This window comes from Protopterus annectens, chromosome 8.part0 (assembly GCF_019279795.1).
Source record: "Protopterus annectens isolate FY-2018-M chromosome 8.part0, PAN1.0, whole genome shotgun sequence".
Taxonomy (NCBI): domain Eukaryota; kingdom Metazoa; phylum Chordata; order Ceratodontiformes; family Protopteridae; genus Protopterus; species Protopterus annectens.
The window spans coordinates 668927654-668951994 of record NC_056741.1 but is presented as its reverse complement, the minus strand read 5'-3'; the positions used below and the strand labels follow the sequence as shown (position 1 = coordinate 668951994).

At 38.7% G+C, this 24341-nt stretch overlaps 1 protein-coding gene across 1 annotated transcript in view; it reads left to right on the top strand.

Annotated features, from left to right (window-relative positions):
* Positions 1-24341, top strand: part of LOC122808043 — a 272522-nt gene that overhangs the window by 221303 nt on the left and 26878 nt on the right. Inside the window, exon 7 of the mRNA XM_044079030.1 lies at positions 23080-23157. Within this exon, the coding sequence (XP_043934965.1) occupies positions 23080-23157 (78 nt within the window). The remainder of the gene's footprint in view (positions 1-23079; positions 23158-24341) is intronic.

Genomic DNA, 24341 nt, shown 5'->3' with positions numbered 1-24341 from the left:
ACATATGTGCTCCCTGTGTATTGCGTAGGGCATACAGATGATGTACAGATGCAAACACTCAGAATTGAAAAAAAAAGAATAGAACACTCTCAGAGACAAAAGAGAACATGTACATCCAGAAGGAAAAAGGGCAGAAGAAAAAGGAAAAAAGAGCCCCTCGGCCAGGAGGGCAACTAGAACACAGGGCAAGAACTACAAAAGAGGGGGAAGGTGGGATGGAGGGACCGATACTGCAACAGTGAAGATAATGACATCTGCTGTTATGGTAACATTTGACACAACTGTACTATGTCCTTCCATATTGCTGTTGCAGTATTATTCACATCAGGGAGGTACAAGATACAAGAGCTAAGAAGAAGACTAGGAGGAGGAGGAAGGCACAGAAGAGCCCCCTACAACCCTATGCAGAATAGCCCTGGCAAAATCTGTCCTGGCCCTGGAAACAACATACAGTTTATAATGTTTAGGGACAGTATGAACAGAAGACCAAGTAATAGACTCAAGGATGGAATTAGTGTCCAAACCCTTGAAAAATGCACCAGAGGGGGCCACTGCACAAGTAGAATGGTCCTTTATCAATGAAGAAAGACATTTGCCATGAAAAGAATAATACAAAGAAATGTTTTTTGAAATCCAGGATGAGATGGTTTGCTTAGAAATAGCCAATCCCAAATTCCTGGGAAGAAAACAGACAGAAAGCTGCTAAGACTTGTGAATTGTGTTTGCTTTATCTAAATAATACCTGAGCTGTCTATGGAGACCCAAGGTATGAACAACCTTCTCACCACTGGAATGCAGAGAAACAAAAAAAAAATGGAAGGAAGATGAATAGACTGATTATGGGACAACTCATTGACCACTTTTGGCATAAAGGAAGGATTAGTTCAGAGACACACTGTCTCTATGAAAAAATAGGAAAGGAGGAAGAGTCATAATTCTCTTAAGCTCAGACACTCTCTTTGCTGAAGTAAAAGGCAAAAGAACAATCTTCTAAGTACAATGTTGCAAGGAAGCTGAAAAAGCAGACTCAAAAGAAGCTTGAGCCAATTTTTCAAGTACAAAATGAAAAAGCAGACTCTAAAGAAGCTTGAGCCAATTTTTCAAGTACAAAATTTAGATCTAAAAAAGACAGAATAGGCTTTCTGGGAGGCCTGATATGAAGGATACCTTTAAGAAAATGCTTGCCCTCAAACCGAGACGCCAAAGCAGGATTCATAGACAGACAAGAAGAAATTGCTGATAGGTGAGCTTTAACTGAAGAATATGCCAACCCAGCATGCAGCAGATGAAACAAATAAGGGAGAACCAGAGGAACCTCCATAGAGAGGAGATAGTGATAGTGAGACAGGTACCAGACAGAAAATCTTTTCCATTGGAACATGTATGATTTTCTGGTAGCGGGTTTCCAGGCCTGCTGCAGAACTCAGAGTACATACTCAGAAAAAAGGTGCCTAAAAGAAATCAAACAATATCATTCACAGTGTCATTTGAAGAGTGGACAGGTGAGGATAATAAGACAGTCCTTGTCTTGCTTGAGAAGATCTACCCACTGAGGTAACTTGTGGTGATTGCCCCTGGCCAAATGAAAAAGAAAAGGGAACCAATACTGTCTGGGCAGAAAGGGAGTCACCAGCAAGATTTTGAGAGAATCCTGCCTGATCTTGTGCAGAACTCGTTGTAACAGAAGAATGGAAAGGAAGGGCATTCAGAAACATTCTCTTCCAGAGAAAAGACAGGGCATCCACTTTCCTCGTCAATGAACCTGGAACTCTGGAATAGAATGGATGTAGTTGTCTGTTCAGAAGGGAGGCAAAATGATCTACCTGAAGAATATCCCACTAATGGTCTATGTCCAGGAAAACATCTCTGTGAAGTACCCAATTGTAAGCCTGTGTTTTGGACATGCTCAAAGAGTCTGCCACTATATTGTTCTCTGAGGGAAAGTAAACCACCTGAAGAGTCACTTGGTACTTGATAGCTAGATCCCAGACTTAAAGAGCTAATCTGCAAAGCAGATAAGACCTCATACTCCCTTGCTTGTTGATGTACCACATCACTGTGGTGTTGTCTTTGAAGATTATGAGGGGGCCGGGATGGAAGAGGGAATGAAAAGCTTGCAGAGTCAGAAGTAGAGCTCTCATCTCTTTTTATTGATATGGTCTGACCTCTGATGAGGATGTCAAAAACCCTTGACCCACAAGGGGCCACAAGAAGCTCCCCACTGCAAGTCTGAGGCATTCATGAACAGTTCCTGAGAAGGAATCAGAGCCTGGAAGAGAAGCCCTGGATTAAAAGATAGCTGAGGAATCCACCACTAAAGTTCTAGTTTCAGACAAGGAAGAAAAGGAACAGGGAACTCCAGGTGGTGGCAATATTGCATCCACACTGATTTGAGGTACCATTGAAATTTCGTCATATGACGCCTGGAGAAAGGGAGCATGGGAATAGTGGAGGTCATAAATCCCAGAAACCTGAGAAATTCTCTGGCTCTAAGAGAGGACTGAGGAAAAAGAGACTGGAAAAGTTTGTCAGAGACAGAACTTTGGGAGCAGGGAGAGATGCCAGCATGAGAATGGTCTAAAACCTGCACCTGAGAAAAATATGATCCTGGGACTAAAGGCTGCACTGAGGGAAATATGATCCTGGGAGGGTGTCAGAGCTGATTTCTTCAGGGTTATAGTGAACCCCAGACAGTGTAAAATACAAATGGTAAACTGGAGATCCTGCAACAGACTGCTGGTTGAAGGAGCTTGAATGAGCATGTCATCTAAATAGGGAAACATCTGTATACCCTGAAGTCTGGAAAAAGCAATGACAGGAAAAAGACATTTAGTAAATACCCTTGGGGCAGCATAAAGGTCAAAGGGTAAAGCAGAGAACTGAAAATGCAAGGAAGAAACAGAGAAATGTAAAACATTTCCCTGAACAGAGGAAGAATAGGGATCTGAAGGTATGAATCCTTGAGGTCTATAGAAACTAAAAAAGCCTAGGGAAGAGGATGAGGAAACAAGGTCTATAAAGCCAACATCCGGAAAGAAGGAACCTCGAAAAAGGTGCTAAGCAGAGAAAGATCTAGAATTGGTCTCCATGTATCATCCATCTCAGGAACCAAAACAATTCTTGAGTACAACTCCTTTCCCACCTCTGTGGGTGGAATGATCTGAATGGTGCCTTAATACAAAAGGAATTGCAAAACCACTGGGAAATGACTAAGCTGTTCTAGAGGAGGTTGAGGAATGCGTGAAAAGGGGGGAAAAGATTTCCAAACCATTAAACATCCCTGATGAATAATATACAGCACACAAGAGTCTGAGGTGATCTGATGCCAATTTGGAAGAGACAGAGAAAGGCAGAGAGACAAGGAGACCTGGCTGAGGGAAGGGAATGCCAGCCATCAAATGGATGGCTTGTCCTGATAAGAAGGTTTGTGATACAAAGGAGTCTAAGTAGATTTAGCAGGAGGAATGCACCTAGATCCTTTCTTACCTTTAAGAGGAGGATGAGTCTGACTATGAACAAAGGCAGACATAGAAAGATAATTCCACTGAAATTGTGGGATAGAGGAGGCAAAAATATGTTTGCACTCCTGCAAGGCCTTACTCTTACTCTGGAGGGACTTAAATAGGTCAGCAGCAGCTGTACCAAAAAGATTTTTCTTATCCAGAATGGCATCTTTAATATCATTGGCAAAGCCTGAAGATACAGCCAAGAATAAAACCTCATCCCAGGTCCAAAGGCAGCAGCCCAGGAAGAGACATCAGCTGCAACATAGTTTCATTTTATAGTGTGAGGGGCAACATGGGAAGTGGACCCAAGACGGGAAAGAGCAGAAGCCTTCCCATCAGAATCAGGAATGCCAGACACCACCATAGTTACCTTGGATAGAACAGCCAAATCATACCTTTTCATATGGATCTGGTAATTAATAAGCCTAAAAGACAGGATGGCAGCAGTATATGCTTTCTTACCTGACCTATTCATGCCTTGACTGTCCTTATCTGAAGAAAGGAGCTTAGTACTATAGACGGCAACAGCTTAAAAGGCTTATTAGAGGAAACTGAAATTAGTGAAGGATCAGAAGAAAGGTACTTATACAAAAATGTGCAATCCTCAGGCATCTTGCAGAACCTGTGAGGTTTCTTGGGAGCTGGAGTCTGAGAATTGGGAGCTACAAAAGCAGTAGTAAAGGTGTCCAAAAGGGCTACCAAAACAAAATCTGAGAAATTCCCCTTCATATCTTCGAAATAATCGGCTGAGGTTCCCCCTCAACATCTGAAGGAGATATTGGAAAAGCCTCCAAGGACGTATGAGAGTTTGGATCCATGCTGGCATTTGATGGGGTTACAGCAGAAAAATCCAAGGCAAACACCGGATGATCTTCAGGGCATTCACTAACTTTGAGAGAGACATCCAATGGTGGCGGGACAGCAACTGGATCAGGCCAAGTCTTTTGGCCTTCTTGTTGGCAGACGGCTGGCACTCAAGGCAGGAGGATTCTGTTATAGTTCCCTATCCAACAGGTTAAGTTGTTGATTCTCAAGGTATATGGACAAGGAGGATAAATGACTTCATAGGGTCTTAGGGACAACTATTTGACAGCTAGAGCACTGGTTATGATCTTAGGAAGTGTACAAGCAAAAAAGGCACTGGTTGTGACAGTCTTTATGGGAATCTGCCTCCCACACTGACATTTTCTCTTTCTGGATAATGTGGGTCCACATACAAAACAATATTGAAACAAGAGACCCCAATGAGGAACTTATCTGAAAAAGGCTTGGTAATCAGCACAGCAGAAGGGTGTTCAGACCAATGTTCAATAATAGTATTTGGACTGGTGGCAAAGAAGTTCTGAGTGTTTGCATCCATACATCACCATTATGACAGATGTCTTAAACTGGAGCATACATGTGATGTGCAGTGCCTATAAGACCTAAAGGCTTTGATCTACTGGCTGTACATTGGGCTATCTTTACAGGAGATCCCTTATATAAAGAATACTGAAAAAGTGATAGGGAAGGACATCTGCCTGTACTTCTACAAGTAGACAACCAGAGTAAGAACTGAAAAAAACAGAACTCTGCTAATGAAAGTGGGAGTCACTGTGTACTGACTCAGCTTAATATGGAAATTCAATACTGATGAATTTACTTAGTCTCTGTGTTAACTAGTGTGCATATGCAACTCTTGGTTTGATTAGGTTGTCAAAAATAGCAGTTTTGTTGTGCCCTGTCCTATAGCTAGCTCTCCACAATTGAGTATGCTATTTAAAGATAAGCTAAAGTAGTGAATTAGCTGCACATCTTCTCCCTTTCACTGTCAGGAAGGATTGGAATCAGATCTCTCACCCTGCATATATTGTAAATAGATACATAGGCTGTTGAAAAATAGGTATATTCAGACAAAAATGTGAGCACCTAATTGACATAAGATTTGAATAATGAGTAGTGAAAAATCCTTCCCAGCTGCAGGAGGATTGTGAGATACTACTCAGAAACTCAAGTGTAAAAAATGAGAATTTTTCAGATGACATAAAAATATAAACATATAATCAATGGCACAGTATAACATCTATAAAGTTAATTAATTGCTTGTTTCTTTCAGCTTTTTCCAGTTAGGGGTCGCTACAGTGGAACTCCGGTCCGCTAATGATTGGTAGCGGATTTTTACGTACCGGGTTACCAGCCCTGACGCACAACCTTCAACGAAGGCACGCCCTATTCACGTATGCCTACACACAGAAGACACTCTAGCTGAGAATCGAACGGGACAATGTCTTGCTATGAGGTGACAACGCTACCACAGCACCACCACCACAGTATCTATAAACTTAATTAATGATAATGCAAAAATCTACCTCATAAAGTCATTTATTTTTGTTCTGAAAAAGAAAGAAGCAGCATGTGGGCCCTCTTTCTTTAAACTCTTGATGGTACCAGTAAGTTGGGCATGTAGTACAGTTTTCTGGATGCTAAACAGCTTCAAAATCAGGGATTCAGAAAATTATGTTAAGAGGTAAATCAAGCCTGGAAATAGAAAGTACCTTAAAATCTGGTAAATTGTAGGAAGGAGTAACGTAAGCCTGAAAATAGGATTGTACATTCAAAATATATGCAGCTGAGAGGTCTGGGTATGATCTCAAAGTGATGACATTGCTCAAAATTGGTGACATCATTTTAAACTGAGATCCATTAAAAATTGTTAGTTAATTAGTGCAGGCAGCCTACCATCTCCCTTTCCCACCCCCCACCCATATACCTCATTTTTCTACCAGGCACCTGTGCATCATTGTCATCATCATCTTCTGTAAAGTAACAGAGAGCATGTGTGTGTGTGTGTGTGTGTGTGTATATATGCATATTTTTTTGCAACTCCCTTCCTGTCTTCTTTCTGCTTTTACATCACCACTGGTTTTGAAAACCACTTGAGTCGTACCTGTTTAAATCTCTGAAAGCATAACTGCTTGTTTCACCTATATCATATATTGTAATTCTATGGATATCAGAACCACTTTCTGTGTGATCGCTGGGCAATGCAGATTATGTTTTTTAAATGTATAGGGCATGGTAAGTGATCAGTGCATTGAAATCACTATGTAAGAAGTATATAATAAAAGGTAATTTGCTATTAAAATAAGTTGTTTATCTTATTAAGGTTTTCAGAAAGAAAATGAGCAGGCAGTCCTTACTTTGTTCCAGCAGTCTTACTATCTCCATCAGAGTCCTACTCCTAGAGTTTAATTAATTTTCAGATATCTATGTGTACATCTCCATTAGTAAAGTAAAGCACCATTTGAAATCACATTTTGTTGCAGCTGATTTATCTGATGACTGTTTTTTGATGAAAATTGTACCAACAGTTATCACATACATGATTAATATTTTTTGTTGAGGGGAGGGGGTAGCATATTCTATACAGTCCATGATTAAGGCTATACCCTTTGCATTCCCTACTTGTTTCAATAAACTCCTAAGATTCTACATTTTGGACACAGCATAGCAAAATGTGGAACAGATGTGGTAGCGGAAGACTGAAAATGATGTTTCCAAATGAAGTAATCATTTTCATTATTAAATTTTCAAGAAATTATAATTCCTTAGGAGTTACATGACTGTCATTTAAATAAATGTACAAGTAAAAAATAAATGTATTATGTGTATGCAATCTCACACACACATACACACACACACACACACACACACACACACACACACACACACACACACACACACACACACACACCAACACACATTCATCTCTGTAGGTCACTTGCCATTGTAATGAAAATTATATCCCTTTGCTATAATGGTTTACTGAATACAGTTTCATTTGTCTTGAACATTCTTTTTCCATAAAACACACAGCCAGATTAATTTGCGCTTTGACCAGACCTCTACACTGTGTGTGTATATATATATATATATATATATATATATATATATATATATATATATATATATATATATATATATATATATTTATATATATATATATATATACATATTTATATATATATATATATATATATATATATATATATTTTTTTTTTTTTTCTGGTCAACTAACAATTCAGTTTTGACCTTTACAAATTCATAGAACAAAAGTTTGTGTTGGTGATGGTGATATAAGGCTTTTCATGTATGTTGTCCATTTGGTACATCCAGCAGTTAGCTAATAATCTGGACCATCCACCATTATGTCTATTACCTACCAGGTTAGATCATTTGTTCTTTATACCTAAGAGCTGAAACATGCTGGCTCCTTCAGAACAGTTACAAAGAGAGTGCCCTCCTACTCCCCTCTAATAGCATCCATATTCTAAGTTTGAGGGGGTGGTCATTTCCAGGTAAACCTTCTATGTTTTATCATACTATACATTTCACATATTATTTGAGATGACATCTTTGAATAAATTGATTTCACAGCATCATATCATGTTTTATCATACCCTAAGCATATACATTTCACATATTATTTGAGATGACGTCTTTGAATAGATTAATTTTACAGCATTAAACACTTCCTAAATTTCCTTTGGGGTGGTACCCAGGGGCTCACCTGCCACTATCAAATGAAGTCTGTTGGAGACTTGTTCATCAGTAGTAAAATCTATAGATGAAGCTCACACCACACTGTTTTCAAATTTACTGTCATGATTTAGGGGTGCCTAGAGTATAGCCTGCTCACTAGATTGCATTACAAACTTTACAAAAACTGCAAACTGCTCCTCCAGTTAATTATTGACCTGCCTCACTAAACTCGCTGCAATAATTAGTGCCCATCACCCTAACTTAATTCCCATCTTATCATTGTTAGGTTATTATTCCCCATTTTCTATTATTTCTATACATTTTTCCAATATGTATGCTGTTAAGGGGTTATTTGCATAAGGTTTTTAATTGTTATTTTTTTTTCACAGATGACAATCTCTTGTCTGGTTTGCTGGGGGGACCATTTGCTTTTTGGTTTAGATCTTATTTATGGCATTCCCCTAATGTAATGGACATCAGGCTTTTCATAAGTGTTTCAGATAGTAGCTGGAGTCTCCATGTATGTTCATCTAATTATTAGTCTAAAACAGAGTGAAATGTGTAATATTTGCATCTGACAGTGTTTGTCTTCATTAACTCAGATATGTTAATAATGATTTGACAGTCACCGAGTATCAAAAATTGAGTGAGATGGAGTACTTGTATGTTCTTAATATATAGCTGTATTGCCATACATAACAGTTTCAGCTTTTTTTCATCATCATTAACCCCCATTTTACATTTTTACTTGGGGTCATAGTCAGCTGTCATACTCTCTTACCTTCTTTGACAATCATGCTTGACTGTCACAGGTCTTCTCTTATACAATCCATCCATCTCTTTGCTGGAAACCCTTGTTTCCTCTTGCCTTCTTCCTGTCTGTCCCAGATTTTCTTCACCAGACTGTCTTCTGCTTTTCTGAACATGTGCCAGAACCACAGTAATCTGCTCTCTTTGACCTTCTCTGCAGTTGGAGATACTTTGGCCTCTGCTCTTATGTCCTCGTTTCCTCATCTGTCCCAGAGTGTACATCCTGCTTCTCATCTCAGGCATTTCATTTCCATCACCTTTAGCTTCCTTGTCTGCTCTGCCTTTATTGTCCAGGTTTCTGTACCATACAGTAGTACTGGTCTCACCACTGTTTTGTACAGCTAACGTTTCAGCTTCTTTGGTATTCTTCTGTCATTCACCACACCAGACACTCTGTGCCAGTCGGCTGCAGACACTTTGATTCTAGCTGTTACCTCCTCAATCAGACTTCCCTTCTCCTCAACCATCCCTCTCAGATACTTGAATCTAACTGTTTCACTATTTCCCTTCTATCTCAGTTCTCATCTTCTTCTGATTTCTCCTCTTTATTGCCACTACAACTGTCTAATCTGTACTCAGTTTCATCACATGTGTTTTCAGTTTTGCACTTCATTCCCCTATCCTTTGCAAAAGTTCTTGTTCAGAGTCTGTCTGTACTGCCACATCATCTGCATTCAGCAGCTTAGTTGATCTTTCCCCTCCAATCTGTTTGCTGATGTAGTCAATCACCAGTATAAACAACAGTGGGCTCGGAGCTGAACTGTGATGAACACCCACTTCAATTAGGAAGCCCTCTGTGAGACCCAACTCTGTACTTTAGTCACTGAGTTCTTGTACATAGCCTGGATTAAGTCTACTAAGGTTTTTTGGTCCTGCAAACCACAGCAGGACTGCCCAAATCATCTTTTTTGGTACCTTGTTGTATGCTATCTCCAAGTCTAGGAATGTCCAGTTGGACTATTTCCATATCTCTAACTTTTTCTCAAGCATCTGTGTCACTGCAAACATCAGGTTGCTTGTGCTGCATCCTGATCTAAATCCAGACTGGTCATCTTTCATCTTACTTTCTACTATGCTGCACACCTGTTTATCAATAACCCTCTCCAATAATTTCATGCAGCGTGACAGGAGTTTGATAGCTCTGTACTGCTCACAGTTATAGGCATCCCCTTTGTTCTTGTACACTGGCACTTTCTCTCCATACTGCTATGAGTACTCTCAGGAGCCATTTCTCCCCTGTCTCACCCAACATCTCGATCATATGTCTGCTGCTTTTCCTGGCTTCATTTCCCTTACTGCTCTTCTTATTTTTTCTAGCAGTTGGGAGAGTGGCCTAATGGTTAAGGTATTTGCCTTACAAACACAAGGTGCAGAGTTTGAGTCTCACAAGGGGTAAGTGATTAGGCTTATAATGGCTTGCAAGGGCATCAGCCTAGTATTCTCCTATGAGGGCTGGCTCCTCCTCTTCTTTCATCAAAGGCTGTATCTGGGACAGACTAGCTTCTGTGGGGTTTTCTTCATTCAGAAGCTCCTGAAAGTTCTGTTTCCATCTGTCTTTAACTTCCTGTAGGTTGCTGAGCAGGTTGTTGCTGGCATCCGCTACAAAGGGTGCCTGACTGTTTTCTTGCCTCTGATGCCTTGCTCCTTCCTATTGCAACTCCTCTCTTAGTCTGTTTGTTAGCTGACTAGTAGTTCTTCTTAGCCTAGTCTGTCTTTTCTGTGTCCCACTTTTTCCTGTGCACCTTCTTTCTTTTGATGATTTCCTGGACTTCTACAATCTACCACCAGCACTTTATTTCACATACCTGTTCTGTAATTCTCACATATGATGTTTTGAGGTGCTGCCATTCTTCTTCAATTCTTCCTATTTCTTCTTTTCCCTGAGGTGCTAGAGCCCTGAATAATTCCTTGAACTCATATGCTTTTTTTCAGTCAGCTTCCAGGTTAGTTTCTGTTAATAAAATATGACCAAACCAGCGACCAAGAAAAGTGAAAAAAAAAAATTATTAAGTCGCAAAAGTACATCTAAAAATATCACTTGTTGTCCATACATTGGTTCATTGGTTCAGTTTTCTTCTTTGCTGGTTTGGTCATATTTTATTTATTGTTTTTCAGTTGTTGTCATTTTTAATTAGTTTTTGTTAATCTTATAGCCTTCTCTGACCAGTGCTTGCAGCTGATTGTAGCCACAAGTGGTTTATGCTGTGTGCTTACTGCTTCACTTGGGATGATTTTGCAATCAGTGATTCTACCCCAATGTCCTTTCCTTACTAAGAGAAAGTCTACCTGAGCTGCATGTTGGCACCTCTTGTATATGATCTTGTCACTCTTTCTGAGCCATGTGCTGGCCACTATTTAGCCATTTGCCAGACAGAAATCTAGAATGGCCTTTCATTTTTTATTCCTGTTGCCCCACCAGTGTCAATCCAGGTAGTCCTCATGTCCTGTTCTGTCTGTCCCAATATGTAAATTCAGGTCCCCCATTATCAACACCAGTTCATGCCATCCTATTTTATCTAGTAGGTCTTACAGCAACTATTGAATGCACTTTTTTTCCTCACTATCAGAACTCTGCTGTGGGGCATAGGCTGAGTTTATGAACTGTGCACTATCCGTACTCTGGATTCTGAGTGCCATGAGTCAGTCACTAATTCTGATGACACCCCTCACTGCTTGAAGCCTCTCCCTCTCCACAATACGCACACTGTTTCTAGCCTGTCCTCTGCCTGAGTAGTAGATTCTGGATCCAAAGTCATCTTATCTCTTAGACACGTAGGATATTTGGTGGTTGATTGGTTTTATATCCAGCTTACTCTACAGAACTATCACAGGTAACTGGTTGGCCAGCAGCTTGTTGACCCAGGAATGGGCTTTATGACAGTCACAATTGCATAGGTTAGAGTAGGGCATATCTTCAACCCACTCATCACCAGCAAATACCATGCCCATTTTGATGGCATTAGTCAACACAACTGAATCACCTAGAGCCAATTTTTACACTGTTGAGTTGTGCACAGTCTGTGATTTGTGTTCTCTTATCTTTAGAGTGCTGCACACCACAGTTGATGCCCAAAGTGGTTAGTCTATACAACTCTTACACCTCTAGAGTCTGTGCTGCTGGTGCTCAAAGCAACATTCATGAGTGAGTTTGATGAGGAAATATTCATAATTTTTTTGGGAGGTAGGAGGAATCCCACCAAGGACAAGGGAGAACATGCAAACTCCATACAGGCATTGACCGGAGTTCAGGATCAAACTTTGTTCCATATGCATGTGAGGTAAGGACCTTAACCATTATGTCAATTGGTTTCCTTTTAACTGTTTCACCTCACCCTTTCTTATCCCCCTCTAAACTGTCTTTGTCTTGTAGTAGAACGTTCCCTTTTTTACTGGTAGAGTACTCCTTGCCTTTTTCTATTGGGTCTTGGTGAACCAGATGGATATGTCAGTTAAACATCCTCCCTTACATCTGGTTCTTGTACACCGTGTGATCTATACCAAACCAGAGCTTTGTCTTTAAAATCATATTGCAAACATACAATGAAGCCTACAGTTCCCTGCTGATTTTTTTTGTTTCCCCTCAGAAAACTAATGTAGGTATAATTTCCAACCAAACAAATAATGTGCCTAAACATTTTCTTTCTGGTAAACAATGTTTTTCAGCATATGATTCCAAGCATTACCCATTCATTTTTGACTCTATGCAGCCTTTTAAACCAAGTGAGGTATAATTTCAACCCATTTGACGATAGACTCGAAAAGCTATCTTTTTAGTACAAGATATATTTTTGGCATTTAATTATATAACTCTTTCAGTGGAACAGGTCCTTAATAATTTCTAACAAATGCAGTAGTAAAACATCTAATTGTATCAATTCGTTGGATATATGACTGTTGACTGGCCACAGCTGCTTCTCTTTCTCTCCAATGTATTTTTAATCAATTAATGTCCACCACCTACTGTTATTCATCTGACTTAACGTAGGCTGCATTTTTTAACCCTGAAAACATACAAATGTCCTCTAACCAGATATTTCTGCAACCTGGAAGACATAATTTAAGCCAATAATAAGGTAATATTTATGTGAGTGGCTCTTTTATGCCACTTGCTGAGCTCTGAACAAACCTTGAATCAACCAGGGTGCCCTTCCCTGAGTGGATTATTCTGGTCTCTCCACCTATTTATCTCACGTTTTATTTATCTAATGTAAGTTTATGAAAGTCTTTGATATCAAACTACTTTATAGTTTCTCCTGTTATCTCCCACATAAACCAAGTCTGAAGTGTACTCAACATTAAAGATGTAACTTATAATTGGGTCTGGTTAATGATGACTACTGCAATGCTCTTCTGAAAGCTGCACTGAATGCTTGTCGAAATATCTCTTGCACTAGCAGCTAGAATAAAATGGGTTAATACTACCCAGATAACCTCTAAGCATTATCATGGTGTAAGCCAACTTTACTGAGCAGATTTACTTAACGTCACTTTTCTTAAGGACTTGCTGACCTTTTTTAATCTAGTGTATCTAATCTTCTCCTACAATGTCCTTAACTTGCCAGGACTTAACCTAGAGACTGAGATGGTATGATAACTTCCAAACATAGGAAAGAAAAAAAAAATCCTGACTAGAGCTTCTAACTTGCCTGCAGCTGATGGTACACCTAGTTTCTGTCACAATATCTGAAACGACAGAGCATCCTCCCTTGCTCCATCCTCACCTTCTCCTACAAACAAAACTACATCTAAGCAGTGCACTTCTCTCCTTGATGAGTCAGACATCTCTTCTATCCAGTGCAAGGCTGAACTAAATGTTTCAAAAATTACACGTGCCAATCTTATCCCTCAACCTCCTGGTTCAAGAATTCTGGAATTCTGGACAAAGTCAAAAATAACGGGGGAAGGGGCACAAAGGCCCAAAATGAGGGATACATGTTAAATATTGCTCTTATAACTGTAAGATGTGACTAGAATACTATGTCTAGCATTATCATGCATTTTTGAAGGATATGAAATCTGAAACTTAAATGCCTGCCATTTTTTATTTAATTCAATCTTCAATGATAGTCCAGAAAACCACAAATTTTATGAGGAACAGACCAAAACTAGAAGGGAAACATCTGGACATTCTGCAAATTCTAGACAGGGGAGAAGTATGTTGCCACTGTACAGCTAATTGCTGTGGCCTTATCACAGTAATATTTTTATCATTTTGGCATGATATGGACAACAGACAGAGCAGCCTCTATATCTAATTTAGCAAACAAAGGGCCTGAAACCACCTGAATAATCCTGTTTATGTCATCCAGAGAGAAGTATTAGACTTTTGCCACCTGTTGCCTTTGATAACATTCACTTACTCCCCTTCTGGGGGCAATTCATTTATTTATTGACATTTGTTTACTGGAAATGTGCCCTTTTTCAGTGGAGGCCCAGGGAGAAAAGCTCCAAGGTATCATATTTAATGCAATTAGTACTTACAATAACATATTCTATAATGCAGTTTCAGTTAATAAATTGCATAATAGTCAGTATAATAAAAATTGTATTGATACTCACAAACATTAAATTTACAAGCCTTGTACTTCGACTTTACATATAGTAGGGTGGTATAAGATGTATGTCCTAGATGAGGAGCAGGGAAAAAGTCAGGAGGCAAAGAGGAAGTCTTTTAGTAACAGTTTGAAAAGATGAAGCTGAGGAACAAGTGATGAATGAGTTAGTACTTCCTTTGATACTCATTTGATGCAAACTTACATGGAGAGATCCTGAAATGTTCTGAAAGGTGCTACCAAAAGGAGTCTGCTACTTTGCTAGTCTCCGTCTTTTTGTTCACCAATGAGATATGATGCTATCTGTCACTGATGTATGTTTTTACACTCATCATCTGAGACTGACAGGTCAGTCTGCAAATGAAATCTGTTCTTGTAACCATTTAGCAAAAAGTGTGTGGCTTATCTATGTACATAAGTTCTCAGTTAATCCTACAGCATAACCCCTTTTGACAAGGGTGTTTGGCTGAGAATCTATGTCTCCTCCCAAAAGGAACTCTATCTCTGCCCTCTTGAAAGAAAACTCTGTCTCTCCTCTCAGCTGGCTTTACCCTAACCACATCCAGGTGATGGGATAATAATCAGAATTGGCAGTTATTCATCTTCTGGTTTTACAGTAATCAGAAGACAACATTATGAATGAGAAATGAGTGACTCCAATTTAGAAAGCCTTGTCTTGCTTTATCCATGACTAGGATGACCAACAACACAACACCTGCATTGTAGTAAAGCATCCATAGTGTTTACATCTATATTAATGTATCACTATATCGTCAGCTGCTGTAATAACCTACATCTGTCAATGCAGCAATCTCCCTTTGTCCCCACTCTGGAACCTGCCACTCACCTTTTCCTCTTATTCTTAACTCTTTTTGTAGGAGAGTTAGGAGGGATAAGGTGGGTGAGAGATGAATAGCTAACAAGAGAGAAGATAGAGGAAAACAATGAAGTAGAAAAGGGAGGTATGTGGAGGCAATGAGTGAGAAATTCATGCCAAAATGCTCCCTGTTTGAGGCCTGGAAAACAGGGATGTTGTACTTCATTCATATATTTTTTCTTTAATAGTTTTTTTTAGAATATTATGCAATGCAACAGAATAACCTGACTAAATATAGATTAAATTCTCTTTATAAAAGATATATACTTAGCATTTGTCTTAATGCATTATGTGTCAAGTGGTTTGAATTCCATGTACTAATCTACAATGGCTCCCTGGCAAGTCATTTAGTCACCTGAGATTGTCTAATACAAGTGTGATCACAAATGGCAAAAAGCTTCCTAATGCAAATAGCATTTGGGAATAAAATATTATGTAAAAAGCATTGTCCCTCCTTCAGTCCCACACATGGGAGATGTTCTGGTATTACTTATAATGCCAGCTTTGCTGTCATACTGTCACTGGGAAAAGGGAAAGCTCTTTGGTACCAGCAATTCGTCCTTTTGTTAAAAACTGGCCTGTCTCACACTAGTGATCGCACAAATGTGTGTTAATCATTAGTGTCCTCAGACTAGTCGAGCTCCTGTTTAGATGGTATCAATACTAAGACAGATAAACTGTGCATAACAAATGAATCCCACAACATACTTAGCAATAACCTGCTGTTGTTTACTAAAAGACTGGCACCTGTTGTAATGAGTAGCTAACCAGATCAACAATGGTTATAGCAATGCTTTACTATTCATTTTTGTTTTATAAACACACACATATCTATCTTTCTATCTATCTATCTATCTATCTATCTATCTATCTATCTATCTATCTATCTATCTATCTATCTATCTATTTATCTATCTATTTAATAGATGTGTATATAGATGTGTGTGTATGTTTTCAATTGTTGACATTCCTTTACATCAACACTAATTTAATTGATACATGAATGGTGACTATTCTAAACATATGGCTTCCTTTTGTGACTGGCAACACTAAAACCCATATCACACATACTGCCAAAACATATAAACTCATACCAGAACATAGTTTATGTCAGATAGTTTTATTCCCCTACCCCACAGTATGGGAATTTGCCTAAGACTCCTTACTTAAATATATGAAGTCTATGGTCACACAACTATCACCATAGTGAATTGTTTGGTAAACTATTTTAGTTGACAAAATACAGTTCACCTACAGAAATTTTAAACACATATGGCAAGTGTCGACAAAAAGGGTAGATTCCAAAAGAAAGTTGTGGACAGTGCAGTATGCTAAAGGAAGGCATAGATGTATCAGGAGATGATGCAATTTCATAACAGACATTAAGACAAGAGCAAGTAACAATTTTTGCAGACTTTGCACATGATCTCCATATTCCAAAACACAATGAATGCCCCCAACAGCAATAAAATGCAACCGAGTAGTGTATCACCAATTTTATGAAAGCACTTGGCATGGGCTTTTTGTGTGTAGCCTTCACTTTACAATTTCCTGTGAATATCTACACAATCCTGCATATTTTGAAATATTACATTAAAATACAAGCTGCATTTAATGCCTTACAGCAGGCTGGGGTACTACAAGCCATCCTAGAAGGCAGCCAGCAAGGCACTGAGCCAGGCTACAGCTAAGCTAGCTCTCTGACTACGAAATAATAAATATATTCCAGTTAGATAGAGAGCTGATGCAGATGGTGTGCAGGATGTGTATACCCAACATGTCTTCACGCAGTTTGCATCGTAACCCAGTACTGGTAGAAACAGAATTGTGTCCTAGCCTGGATGTACTGGCCTCTGGAACATTTCAGCAGTATATGGGTGATACTGTAGAAGTGTCCTGGACAACTGCCAGTCACATTTTAGGACAGTTCCTGGCAATAATGTTCCAACATGATGAAATTCCTGAGTGGCTTCTACTTAGTAAGAACAGGACCACAGCTATGATGAAAGCAGAATCTAGACCTGTCAGCATTAAGCATGAGGACTAAATATGTGTTATCTCCTTCCTACAAACATATGTCTGTGGTGTCCAGGAGCTGGTTGTGATGACACTAACAGGTTGGGACACAGTGTGCATAGGATAAGTACTGCAATGTATTTATCTGGACATTACTTCTGGGGTACAGAAGAGGTTAGCCAGCAGTAGATTTGTGGACATTGCAGCACAGAAAATTATATACAAGGGTCATGTGTGGGATTAGTGAGAGGTGATCTGCCCCTCCCCACTGGAGGTGGCCTGGTCATGACAGCCAATGTATATAACACCCATTTTGTACTATGGCACTGCTCTAGCACTGCCATAGCAAGGCTTTCAACAGAGCATGCAACAGTTATCATGCTAACATGCTGTGCAGCAAGTGCTAAGACATCACCATTTCTGTGCTCCTGACCTTCATGTAACACAAGCAGATGGTGTGCTACACAATTAATAGCATAGGCAAGTGTGCACAGGTGATTGCCGTGATGTCACTGTAAATGTTCAGATGCCTGTAGATGTATTGGCACACTGTCTGACACACATCCATACATACATATCAGCAAAACTCCCACATGTAATCTGATAGACACTATTAGTCTGTTGTGGGCAAGAGTCACCATCACTAGTAGACTCAGCCTGGGACAGCAGGTCATAGACATCATTATGTCCACTATCTGATACCCCTACATAATCAGACTGGCTGGCCACACTGTCCTTCCAGTCAAAAGCTATACCATGATCCACCTGATTGTCCCTTTCTGGACTGAACAATGAACTCAGTGAAGTCCCCTGTGTGCCATTAGCTGTGCTGTCAGAATGAGGCACATCACATCCCATCCCAGGATCAGTGGACAGGCTTGTGGAGGAAGCTGGAAGTGGACATGATGCAAATACAGATGGATGAGGCATGTCATATACATTTACAGAAGTCAAATGAGGCAGGATATGACTGACATGACTGGACAGTTAACTGCACTGACTAATTATGATGATATGGACTTACTGGATTGGTGTGGCCATGGTCAGTGCAATAGCTCTATAGATTTCAAATAATCCATTTAAGTTACACATTAAGCACATATGAAGGACAATGTTAAAACAAGCATACATGATGACATACCCAGTATGTCCTCCGCCTCTGACTCCACCTCTGGTGAAAAGGGTGGAAATGCCACTGTGATGTAGAAAGGGACAGGTACACAAAAACACAGTAGTAGGCACATACATAGCATCATATAGCATTGGAAATGAGGCATATCACACTGCAGATAAAAGATACACATACCGGATGGCTGACGGTGTCTTCCAGAAGGCAAGTGTTCTATACAGGTGAACAAAATAAACTTAGTTATATAAGTCACTGTCACACTTAAAAATATTCCACAATAGGCAAGCATATATTCTGCTTGCCATGTCTGTCCTTGGATGGAGAATGGTGAATTTGACATTGTATAGGACCTGTAGATTATAGTAGAACATAAGGAGCAGGTGAGTTATAACTGCAGGCAGAGGCTGGCAAAAGATATTATTCAGCCAACTGACTGCAGAGAGACTTATCTTATGTGTGCCATTGTAGGGCAGATGTTGATGGCCCTGTGCTTGTGAATAAACTATCCGTACACATGGTGCTGACAGCATCACCATACACTTACTGGGTTTTACCACATCTGGGATGTTCAGGTGTACATGACTTTGTTTTAGCACATAACATGCATACAAAAAGAGATAGAAGTGTGAATGAATGTCTGTGAATGACAAATGGATTATGACATTGTGTTTGTGAATGGTGTACAAACCTATACATAATGGAACACCTGCCTCAATCCCTCCACTAGGTATGCAATGATCCTACCAGATGTTATGGTGTGAGGCCAGGAAGGTCATTGTCTCATCTGGGAGAGGTAATATTTGCCCACCTCCAGTTGCATTTCTCTTCCTGTCAGAGTACTGGAATTTGTTGGCTGCATGGATCATGTCAGAGCAATGCCCACCTACAGCATTCACCATGTTGGTGATATCCCTCCACACTTGATTTCTCCAGAATGTATCGCCCTTCCATCCAAGCAAATTTTGTCTATGTTGCCACAGTGCCTTAAAAATAATTTTGTTATATCCTACATGAAAAGGCCCAAAAATAGGGACAATTTTTAAATATTGCTTTTACAAACTTAGAAAGTTGATAGAATTAACAGATTTTGCATCAGCATGAATTTTCTGAAGGATGTGAAGTCTGAAACTCAAATGTGCATATTCCATCCATATCTGCAGTTCACTAGGGCTGGTGTGCTTGTAGTGGTTCACTTGCAAATGTGGATAAAGACCCTGGTAATGACAGATATGTATCCGTATGCATGCATACTGGGGAAGGCTATCCCTACTCTTTTTGTAAAAGACATACTGATGTTTAGATGCTTCCACACTGAAAAATACAAGAGATATGATTTTTAAGGTACACACAGGACACTAATTATGTCACAGAGTAATAGTAAGCAAAGTTCACAACAGCAACAGAAGCAGCTGACCCCATGGTAGCTTACATTTGTTCTAAGTTGCAGCTGAACAGCTATACCTAACAGTGAGGTTAACTCAGCACAAACAGCTTTTAAGTACCATTTATTCCATGCATAATTAATGAGCTTCATAAGCATATAATGATTTGGAATCACATCAGCTAACATCCGCTTAATTCTCAAATTTTGCACATTAACCAATAACTTGATGTAAGTGTATGGTGTTCAGGGTAAATGCCCAATAGTTATCATTGAATGTGAACATCTGGAACATGTGCCCAATGCCTACTAATAGAGTGCTATTCCCATACAAGTGCCATTTTTAAATAGGGATTCTGACACATTTTTAGATCATATCCTTGCTAGCTACAAACATAATGATACCCCAATGAACATTTTTCACAAGGCATTCTTCATTACACTTTTGGGTTATGTGAAGATGATGTCAACAGAGATAAGGCTGCAACACATCTGAGTGCCCACCTAGAGAGACAAGGATACCATCCAGATGCTGACAATTTATGTGGGACATGAACAGAAGATGTGAGCATTCCAGATTAACTTTACCCAGATAGATGAATGGAACCAAAATGGGAGGGAGCTCTGAGGATGCACCCAAATCCTTAGGATTGTTTTTCAGGTTCTGCTATCAGTACTAAGATTTTCACTTTAGGGACTGGACTGCCAGAGGATTATAGAGGTATGTCAGCAGCCAATGGATGTCTACAGCAAATGCTATAATCCACACCTTAACACATATTAATTACTGTTATCATTGACTGAACGGATATGGTGATATAATGAACTGGGATCCATAACTATTCAATTTGTATATGCATTACTATCAGTAAGTTACTTGTAATGAAAAATAAGATTTAGTAGTTAATTATTGATGGCTGTCCAAATGAACATCACAAAGTTAAACAGGGCCAAAAATGTTGGTGTGTTTTTTATTAACAGCATTATTTCTCATTAATATATATTACAGACATCTTATAAACAGTGCTATTCATTAACAGAAGCTGTTATACACGTAAAGTGATTGTTACAGTGTAGCAATGTAAAACACATAGATACATTGTTCAGAACAGTGATGGACTAATTTATTTTGAAGAATTTAACATATTATGACTATGTTGCATTGCTGAGTGCAGTTGTATGAATAAATCTACATGAGAGTCATTGTTGGAGATGAGTGCAATAACACCTACAGTACGTAGGCTGCGAATGACTCTGCATTCCTTCTTATCTGTAACAGTTTGAGATTGTTCCATATCATGTAGTTTCTTAGCACAGATTTTGTTTTGATCCCCTTGAAATAATTACTGAATAACAAAGTAAGTTCAGCCTTAAATGTTCAGTAGTAACTATTCACATACATTGCTATTTGACTGAGTTATAAAAATATAAGAGCATTGCAATACACCATGCATTCAGTTTGAATGAGTGTTGTAATCACACTTGATTTACAGCAAATGCAGAAATGCATTTCCTAGACTGTAACATAGCTGAAAGTTTAGCATTCTTGGTGAAATCAGTAACTACAAGTCTGCTTGTTTTGTTTTGGGGGTTCTAATCTCACAGCAGTCCTTTAATTCTTGTAATGGCCCACTTTAGATTTGTTCCATATTTAGGCATGTTTTGTTACTCATAACTTATGAAAGGTAATCTCTGTGTTGTAGAACATAGTCCTTCTATGCCGTGGATATCGATGTATATCTTCATTATCTGCAACACCTTCAGATTGTTTTTTCTTACTATAGATTTATTGTGATTCCCTTGCAATAATTGTGAAACAAAGGATGTAAACTCAGTTTTAAATGTTCAGTAATAATTACTCATGTACATTACTTCTTGACTGACATAAAAAAAATATGAAAGCATTCCAGGGCACCATGCATTCAATCTGATTGAGTGTTTTAATCACACCTGATTTACAGCAACTGTAAGTATGTAATCCCTGGACCATGACATAGATGAAGACTTAGTACTCTTAAGTGTGAATTGTGACTGCAGCACTAATTGGTTTGTCTTTGTGGGTTTGAATCCCACAGCAATCTTTTAATTCCTGTAATGACCAGTTTCTGGTTTCTTAGACATTTAAGCATGTTTTGTTGCTCATAATTTATGTAAAATAATTTCAGTGTTGTAGCACACAATGTGTGGAATAATAACAAGTGTGTGATGGGTACCATCTGTCACTCAACACAGGTCAGCAGATGCCAATTATCTTTTTTATTATATGCCATATATGTCCATATTTACACACCTCTCTCTGTCTTGCAACTCTTTGTGTATATGTACTTAGAAATAAATGCAAACACACATACACACACACACACACACACACACACACACACATATATATATATATATATATATATATATATATATATATATATATATATTGCATGTGCATAAATTTGGAGAGAGAGATGCATACACATATCACATATGTTTGCATATATACTGTACATATATGTGTGTGTGTGTGTGTGTGTGTGTGTGTGTGTGTGTGTGTGTGTGTGTGTGTGTGTGTCTATACATAGGTCTGTATAGCTAAGTAATGAGAAACATACACACAGACATACATAACTATGATACCTTAATACATACATCTGTGTCTAAAAGTATCAGTGTATGCTGTATTTATCCATTTCTGAGCTGTATTTTAAGTGACAGTAATTATACTTCTCATATATTACTCAGGGAAAAATAATATCATTGTAAAGGTCATCCCTTAATATGTAATGTGCATATTGCACTAACTGTGCTTAATATTACTCTAAAATGTATAATGCTGATCACATTATTCTTCTGAAAATGCATTGGGCTTCTCACCTTTTATCCACCAGTAATTTCGTATAAATCATTATACATGGGTAGACAGGGTCATGTGGTACTGTATGTCATGCTTAAATTATGACATCACACATCAGTCATTTCTGATTAACTGTAGCTTATTTAACTATAGCATAGAGCAAGCAGCTAGAAAAGTAGGTTTGTGGACATTGGTGAATACCAAAAGTTTGAATTTAAGCTTTCCCTAGTTTGCAGTCAGTTATCCTAGTCTGTGAGATATGCATTTTCAAATAAACTCTCTCTGTATGAACTGTTGCCCAGTTATGTATGGCACTCCTTGATCATAGAAATTGTTTATTCTGACTGTGTTCTGCATAAAGTTAATGTAATATTAACTGCCATCTAACCTCATAACATAAAATCATTGTTGTCAGTTAATATTTCTTATTCTTTTATTGATGCAGATGATGAGGAGAGAAACAGGAATCAAGCCCTCTGTATAGAAAGGAGGGACAGACTTGAAGAGCAGCAAGGGGAGAGAGGTATGTATTACAGCCTTATTTTTTCCTGATTTGATTTCTCCAAGTCTTTTGGGTTTCTAATACCATGACAGGAATGGACCCCAGTCACAAGTTTGGGTGTGATAAAAGTTCATAAAATTAATAGTTTCAGTCTTTAATGTTAGCCAAAAGCACTCTTCACAACTCCTGCAATGTGCCCAGAACTGACTCCTTTTGTAATTCTTATGGAGTTACATGTATTGGTAACGTAACATACAATTGTGTATTTTTTTAGACCCATTACTCCTACTTCTATTGCAACTGTCTGGGGATCTTTTTCCACATTTCTGCCTGTAACTTATGTTTATTTTATTACTTTGTGTCTTTCTGTATGTAAGACACTGTAATCATTGGGTGTAGCAATTTTAATGATCAGCCCTACTTTTGTCTTCTTTTCATGGACTGCTATATCTAGTTATCTCACATCCATTTTCTGAACTTTTGCTAATGGGTGATCCCATATGATATACCCTTCATCATTCTCTACAGTGCTTTGTGGTTCATGTTTCCATGTATGATAAATCACGTCTCTATCTCTAGTGGGAGATTTGTATTCAGATGACATCCATACATGCAAATTTGATGTCACTCTTCCCATAATGCATCGACAGTGTACATCTTATATCTGTTAATCTAGAGTGTATTACTTTTTCTATGCACATGATTTTGATTATCCTGCATTCATACATGTCCTTAAAAATTTGTTAGTGATGATATTGAGGTTAGATGATGTTTGCAGGCACAACTGAAATGGTAGCCATTTGTGTTCTACTTGTACAGTGTTGTCATTGTGCATGTACTACATATGAGTTATGTGCATTTGCTGGAGTACTACTTCCTGTTGACACAATATAACACTGTTTTTATTATTTTTGATATCTTATCAGTATACAATGAGCAACCTGTGTGTATAGTGGTGTCTCTTAACTCAGTTCATGGTAGCTGTCAGTTGCCTGTTCACATACTGGATGGGTGACTTCCTTCTGACAGTGTCAGTGATGTTGTTAGAGTTGTAATGCAGTATTTTGTTTCACTGTTCTTCCACCAATGTTTAGGAGCACAAGTATGACGAGATAATTATGTTATATACATATTTGTACTTTACTGTCTAACATGCCACTCTTGACTGTGTTATGTTAGTGTGGCTTTGGGACTTATATCCATTA